The 8,052-nt window shown below is 45.9% G+C and overlaps 1 protein-coding gene across 1 annotated transcript; it reads left to right on the forward strand.

Annotated features, from left to right (window-relative positions):
- Positions 1 to 2,728: 2,728 nt before the first annotated feature.
- LOC118090036 (olfactory receptor 5AS1-like) lies at positions 2,729 to 3,697 on the forward strand. Its single transcript, XM_035125342.3, has one exon. It carries the CDS (start codon positions 2,729 to 2,731, stop codon positions 3,695 to 3,697), a length of 969 nt encoding a protein of 322 aa, XP_034981233.3.
- The last annotated feature ends 4,355 nt before the right edge of the window (positions 3,698 to 8,052 follow it).

Here is an 8,052-nt window from a genome sequence, read left to right on the forward strand (position 1 = left end):
ATTCACTGTTTTATTGTATTTTGAAATAATAGGCAGCTCAGAAATGTTTTTAAATAAATAAATAAATAAATAAGATTTTATACCCTCTTTCTACTGAAGTACACAAGGCAGCTCACCTAAAATCAGCACAGTGCCAAAATACAACCCCAAAGCAAAACGACATATTTTCCCTATGTACCCCTCAGCTAAGTTAGTGAAACTCTTCACAATGAACTCCTCACAGAAACTCCTCACGGCGAAGCTGATTTACCTTCAAGTTCTTACACAGTGGCTGGATATGGGTGCCCTCCCTTATGAAGCAGTCTCTGTAGCTACGGTGGACCAAGTGAACAGGGAATCAAGAAACAGAAACAGCTCTTTCGATTGGTTAACCTGGATTTTTTTTTAAAAAAAGGTGAACTTGTTATGTGGACTGTTATGTGCACAAAACGCTAAAACTTTCTCTTTCTTGCAGATACCCCCCAAATTTGTCACTCCTCCTTCCATTTTTCTAGTGATAGTCATCATCTCGTGAAAGTAAGTACTGCACATATCATCATGATTTGTTTTATCATCCTGATTTGTTAGCAGCTTTTTGGGGGCAGGGAGGGATTATTTAAGAAAGCAGAAGATAGCTCAACCTGCAATACTAACCCTGCTTACTTTGGACTTCCTGTTAAATATACGTGGTTAAGATTGTGCTGTAAAGCTCTCTTTGCTCTGAGTTTTATATATAAAAAATAAAGTATTATATGTGCATAATCGTGCTTTTATACTCAGAGAAAGATAGAGCAAAGTAAGGAGTAGGGAAGAACCATAGTATTAAAAAATACTTTAAATGCACACACACACACACACCCTCTGTCCCCATTAGTTTTTCACTGATTAAAATTTGTATAAGCTACTGTTTTATTGTTTTAAAGCTGTGACTGTGTAAATAAATACCTTCCTGCTGGTTTATAGTTTTTTTTTAAAAAAACAATTTTCATTACATTTTCCAAATAAACAAAACAAATTACATTACATCTTAAATTCACCCTTCTCAATCCTTTCGCTCTGCCGAGCTTGCAACTTCCCTCCCTCCCGCCATTTGGCTTTATTGCTCCTCTCATCTCGCAGTTCCTTTTTGAAATTAACAAGTTTAATGCAGAAGTGGATAACTTGGGGGCCCATAAGTTGCTGGCCTCCCAATGCTCATCAGCCCCAGTTGGTCAGTTGTCAGGCATGATGGGAGTTGTAGTACATGATGGGAGTTGTAGTTGTGGAGGGCCACAACGTTCCCAACTCTGTTCTACTGAATGGTGTTCTTAATGTTGAAAGTTTTTTTCTGATTTAATACAAGTTTTAAAACTGACACATTGCATAATGGAGCACTGTATTGTTGTGTTATATTTATTGAGTGCAAGTAATCCAGAAATGTTGTGCATGTGTGTATCATAGGACATTAATGGCAGACCTTGCTGTTACATGTGGCACATGGAGACTCATCTCCCTTTTGCCTTCGGCAGGCCCGTCTTAGCCATAGAGGCTAGTGGCGCAGGGAACCACGGCGCCGGGCACTGGAGGGCGCTGGAGGGTGCCAGGGAAGAGGCCTGGGGGCCATGGCTCGGTAGGGGATGTGTGGAGGCGCCGGGGCGCCGGGCGCGGCCAGCAAAACTCCCACCAATGCCACTGGAGCGCCCCACCGCGCTCGTCTCCTTTGCCGGCTGCTCTCCTGTAGTGCTGCATCGACTGCCGGCCGAAGGTCCTGCGCAGGAACCGCAGCATGGTGCGCCTTCGCTCCGGGGGAGGCGAGCAGGACTCCGCCTCCTACCGGCCCCTTGCTGGCGCTACTGCGTGGACAGAGCTCCCCCAGCCGCACCGCCAGCCGACGCCCGCCCGGGGAGCCCGGCAGGCAGGCAGCGGTGGGCTCGCCACCCCTAGCGGGGTCCCCGTCAGCCGCTGCACCGCACCACATCCCTTCCTGCTGCAGGCGGCGGCGGCTGCACAAAGCCAGCAGGCAGTGACGACCTGTTGTGGCAGGCGCTGTTGCTCTTGCTTGGCCGGGGCCAAAGGGGGCCACGCTTGCCCCGCGGAGCCACTTCCCTCGCCCATCGTCGCGTGCCTCTCCTAAGCGACTCGCTGGCCAACCCAGCTCCTCGCGGCCTCTGGGCAGCAGCAAGAGCGTCGGCAGCGGCCCTAATGGTGCCCTCCGCTCCAGGCTAAGTTTTGGGAAGGGAGGGGGTGCCAGAGGGATCTTTGCACCACGGCGCTGGATGTAGTTAAGACGGGCCTGGCCTTCGGCAAGCAGGTTTTTCAGGATTTGTAAAGCTCCTGATTCTCAATTTATTCACATCTCCAGACACTATATGCCAGGCATCCCCAAACTTCAGCCCTCTAGATGTTTTGGACTACAGTTCCCATCTTCCCTGACCACTGGTCCTGTTAGCTAGTGATCATGGGAGTTGTGGGCCAAAACACCTGGAGGGCTGCAGTTTGAGGGTGCCTGCTATAGGCACAACTTGAATATATTCATATTATGCCAAATAGAGCCAATCATTTTTATTACCCTTATGACAACGCTTGTGAAGGTTTTCAGTTGGATAAACGGTGATTATACAAAGCAGTGTTTCAGAATGGATGGGCTGTTAAGCACATTCACCTTCTCTTTCAGATACAGGGAACAGACGAAATCTGAGGGGAGACCTGCTCTTAGAGCAACTTCTCTGCCATCTCCCGACTCAGATCGGCAAGTGCTGCTTCCATATATATGAATATGAAAACAGAAGCAATGGTCAAGGGGAATCAGACAACAGTGACTGAGTTCATTCTCCTTGGTTTCACAGATCACCAAGAGACACAGGTAGTCCTCTTTGTGCTCTTCCTGGCCATCTATGTGGCTACCCTGGTGGGGAACATCGGCATCATCACATTAATCTGGATCAGTCCCTCTCTGCACAGTCCGATGTACTTTTTCCTCAACAATCTGGCCTTCCTAGACCTCAGTTATTCCTCTGCCATTACTCCCAAGATGCTGGCCAGTTTCTTAACAGGAAGGAAAACTATTTCGCTTGCAGGATGCATTGCGCAAATGTATCTGTTTGCTTCCTTTGCAGATGCGGAATGCCTCCTGCTGGCTGCCATGGCGTACGACCGCTACATGGCCATTTGTAACCCGCTGCTTTATCCAGTTCTCATGTCACGCAAGGTTTGTGTCTGTCTGGTTGCTGGCTCCTATCTCACAGGCAGCATGAGCTCATTTTTGCACACTTACTTTACATTCCGTCTCTCCTTCTGCAATTCCAATGTCATCAATCATTTCTTCTGTGACATCCCTCCTCTGTTGGCCCTTTCCTGCTCCAGCACCCACTTCAATGAAATCCTGCTCTTTGCCCTTTGTGGATTCATCCAAACAAGCACTTTTGTGTTCATCCTTATCTCTTATGCCTACATCCTTTGCACCATCCTAGGGATCCACTCAGCAGAAGGCCGCCACAAAGCCTTTTCCACCTGCACGTCCCACTTGACGGCTGTCACTTTGTACTATGGTACTCTTCTCTTCACATACTTGCGCCCAAGCTCCAGCTATGCTCTGGACACAGACAAAATAATCTCAGTGTTTTATACTGTGATTTTCCCCATGTTGAACCCATTGATCTACAGCTTGAGAAATGAAGAGGTGAAGGATACCCTCGGCAAAATATTGCAAAGGAAAGTGATGGTACTCAGAGGTCGATAGCAAGATTTCCATTTATTATTGGCGGCATAAACACCACCACTTGCCATACAGATTTGAATCTATGGATCCACAACAACAGAATGCTACACCCTTACAGTACTTGTGGTTGTATTATATTTAAGGTTGCCACATGTCCTGGAATACTGCATTTGGAAGAAGTGTCTTGGTAGGAATCGCAAAAATATTTGGGAAAATCCAGACGTATGGCAACCCGTGTCGGCAATATTGTTTTTGGCGATTTCCCTTAAAAATAGCTCATAACTTCAAAAAGTTTGCCCAACAAATTTGGCCAAAACTCAAACAAGTTAAACAACTTTGGCAAAGGGAGAAGCAGCAGCTTTTCTGGCTGGATTTTCACCATTTGAAATATGGTGACCCTAATTATATTGCTTCAATTCACTTGCAGGTGATCATTACTTCATTTAAAACCATTTGCTTAACCAGTGATATTTAGATGTTTAGTGGGACATAGCAGCTCTCTAATGGAAAAGTTGGACAACATTACATCTTTTGGAAGAGGTGATGAAGACATTTTCAAATAGATACACTGTGAGTCATATGATTTGTGGATCACGGTCATAAAGTTTCTCTCAGTGATCATGAAAACAATGTAAGTGCTCTGGATAAGAGTTCCTATAAACAATTTATTGGGACAGTATAAAATAGTATTTTCACTGAAGCTTTGTTCAGAAATTGCTCTCTTCATGCTCAGAAGCATCTTACTGGAAACACAATGCTGGAATAGATGGACCTGTGGTTTGTACTGCCAGTGATCACCTTCTGGACCTGGAGACACATTTCTAATCATTTTCTGAATTGCCATGAGTGCATCATGAATATATGTCACACACAGTTAGGAATGGGCCTAATGTTTCCCAGTGGACAATTTGGTGTAAAAGGGGGTGTTTCAGGGGGTTGAGAGATCCCCCTATGACTATATTTAGGGTAGGTCCATATGCATCATCAAAGAGGCAGGCAAAAATAATGCACACAGAAATAATTACTACAGTTTGCTATAATTTAAATAGAAAGGTGTCTCACCATAGTGAGAAGGAATGTGACCTGTGTGCCTGCTCAATCTGTTGTGGTTCAGGTGTTGTTGATGAGCGGTTTCAAGGCTTCCTGACCCTCTCCCTCCTTGTGGTTCTTTAAGCTGGACTTTACTGTTAAAGGTAAAGATAAAGGGACCCCTGACCATTAGTGTCAGGGGATTGTTGCGGCTACTCTCGAGTAAAGACGCTCCAGCCTGCTCTGTCCTCAAGAGCTTTATTGGGCATAATATTTACAGTGCAGAGAGATCAGAAAACATGACTGCCTAGTCTGATTCAGAACCCAGCAATGGCTTCCGTCGCGCCTTGGACCAGCATAAAAGCCTGGGCACCCCAAAGCGCCGCCCCCTAGCCCTGCGTGTGGGCGCGCGCCTCAATTCGGGCGCCGGAAGGGGCTGCGTTCCTTCTCCCGTCCTTTGGCTGGAGTGTTCCTGAGGCTCCGACACCTTGCTGCGCTGTCCTTCCTCCTCTGGCCAGCTGGGTCGGTGCCGAGGCTCTGACATGTCTTGGAGCCCCCTCTCCACTCCGCTCCATTCCTCATTCCCTTCTCCTGACCTGCTGCTAGCGCTGTCACTGGGCGAAGTGCTGGTCAGGATGACTGGGGGAGGGTCCCTGTAAGGAGTCCCCCTGACAATTAGGTCCAGTCGTGACCAACTCTGGGGTTGCGGCGCTCATCCCGTGTTATTGGCCGAGGGAGCCGGCGTACAGCTTCCAGATCATGTGGCCAGCATGACAAAAACCAGAGCAGCACACGGAAACACCGTTTACCTTCCCGCTGTATTTATCTACTTGCACTTTGACGTGCTTTTGAACTGCTAGGTTTGCAGGAGCCGGGACCGAGCAACGGGAGCTCACCCCGTCACGGGGATTCGAACCACCGACCTTCTGATCGGCAAGCCCTAGGCTCAGTGGTTTAACCCACAGCGCCACCTGTGTCCCTCCCCAACAGGTGTTACTTGGCCATTATTTTTGTTCCCCTTTAAAATTGCCCTTTGCCATCCTAGCAATGGTGATGTTGCTGCCCACTGAGGGCAAGCACAACTGATGGAGAGCAAGTAAAGGTCTGAATTAGTTTGCTTTGCTTTTGGTGACATCGTCACATAGCCAGATCAGAGTGGCATTGCCACTGTTACTGGTGGGAGACGGGCAATTTGATGAAAAGAGCCACAGTAAAGCTGCAGCCATTTTCAGTAGCAGTAGCCACCAGTTATAGTGTTGCCTCTGTAATGGGGAGCAGGGAGCTAAGGACTGCCTCCTCAATGAGTGGAGCCTGCCTAAATTGTTGGGACTTCTCTCTGTAATGGCCTCAGGAGAAAAGGGGCCCTAATCACAAATGGTGAGTGGGATTTTTGCCAGGGGAGGAAACCACATACACCCCCGTTATAACCCAGCCTTAGATAATAAATTATTTGAAGGGTGGTTGTGAGAGCTCACAAAAAAGGACAAGAAGTCCAATTCATTTCATTTGTGTTTCAGTGACTGAGCCTGGTCATCACTAATCTTCATTTACTTGACATTGTATGAGTTTGCCAGCATATCTGTTCTGCAACTAAAAGCATGAATTGGCCCTTTCATGTTGTATTCCTGTGCACAAGGAGTAGGGAAGGGGGAGAAATTTGATTCAGTTCTCCTTTAAAGGGGATCTGCTTTAAAGGGGAATCTAACTAACCTGCACTTTCTGAAACAACACAAGGATCAAAACACAGACATCCTTCAGAATTTACACTTCTGCAAATTTTGCAATGCAGTTCCCCAGGCAAGTAATCTCTCTCTCTCACTGTTTGTGTGTGTGTGTGTGTGTGTGTGTGTGTGTGTATGGTGAGGTATGCATGAATCGCATATATTGGTGAAATGCTTTTACAAATGTGCATTATATTAAGGGAAATCGCTTTGCAACTATGTGTATATTCGAATAAATCCACACTAAAATGCTGATGAATTTTCATGAGGACTTTAAAAACTAATTCACATTAAAAAAAACCACAACCTTCTACCATAGCTGCCAAGTTATCCCTTTTTTAAAGGGATTTTCCCTTATGCTGAATAGGCTTCCTCGCGAGAAAAGGGAAAACTTGGCAGCTATACCTTCTACATCAATTTGTAAGTGTGGAGAAATGAGAAACTGAAATCGGCAAATTTGCCCATCATCACATGGGTGTAAGCTCAGTTGTAAACTGTGGGGCTGACCCATGAGGAAACATGTATAGGATTGTTCTCCCAGTGAAGCAAAGCTGGTTTTTTTTTGTTGTTGTTGATGTTCAGGCTCACTGGTTGAATTGGCTCATTTCTGCCACTTGGTTTCCTGCCAATTTCTATCTCATGCTTCAACTTACTCATTGGGAAGAGAGAGTGAAAGATGGCACCAATAAGCAATGAAGAAACACTCCTTTTTTTATTGAGTCAGTACTACAGTGGTACCTCGGGTTACAAATGCTTCAGGTTATAGACTCTGCTAACCTGGAAGTAGTACCTCGGGTTAAGAACTTTACCTCAGGATGAGAACAGAAATCATTTGGCGACAGCAGGAGGGCCCATTAGCTAAAGTGGTACCTCAGGTTAAGAACAGTTTCAGGTTAAGAACGGACCTCCGGAACGAATTAAGTTCTTAACCAGAGGTACCACTGTATTCTGTATTAGGGGACCCTCAGATTCCACTTCTTTGTCACATTACATCAGCCCTTTAACAAACACAAATCAAATTTCATGCCAAAAAGACAAGAAAGAAGGAAGATGAAATGAATAATGGAGGATGGGAGGAAGAGTCAAGTAAATCTTTCCCTATGTGCAGGGAAATGGTAAAGGAAAACACCAATTATCAATGAATATGTTTTAAAATGTTTCCACATTTATGTAATGTGGTTTCAGGTTGGGGGTGCTTCCTTCTCCCTGTTCAGAACCCCTCCCCCTGCAGTGTCAGATGAACAAATACATCACTGAGAAAATGACATTCACCCATTCAGAATAGGAATCATGGAAAGATACTATATATCCTGAGTCAGACAACTGGTCCATCTAGCACAGTATTTTTTACTCTGACTGGCAGCTGCTCTCCAGTATTTCAGATGGGGATCTCTCCCAGCCCCACCTGGAGATGGAGCCTGGGATCTTCTGCATGCAGATACTCTACCACTGAGCCACATCAAAATAACATAGTATATTAGAACCAAACCATGTAGAAGTGTGGCTTCTTCATACTCAGGTGGCTCTGACCAGGTTTATATATTCTTCTGGACCACCCCTTTACAAGTATATCTATACACAATGGACTAAGAAGAGCTTGTGTCCCCTTTTCTCTGCATTTCATCA

This window comes from Zootoca vivipara, chromosome 1 (genome assembly GCF_965207765.1).
Source record: "Zootoca vivipara chromosome 1, rZooViv2.hap1.1, whole genome shotgun sequence".
Lineage (NCBI taxonomy): Eukaryota > Metazoa > Chordata > Lepidosauria > Squamata > Lacertidae > Zootoca > Zootoca vivipara.

Excerpts from the sequence above, each read along its gene's own strand:
- LOC118090036 (XM_035125342.3), top strand. The coding sequence starts at position 2,729 with ATGAATATGAAAACAGAAGCAATGGTCAAGGGGAATCAGACAACAGTG.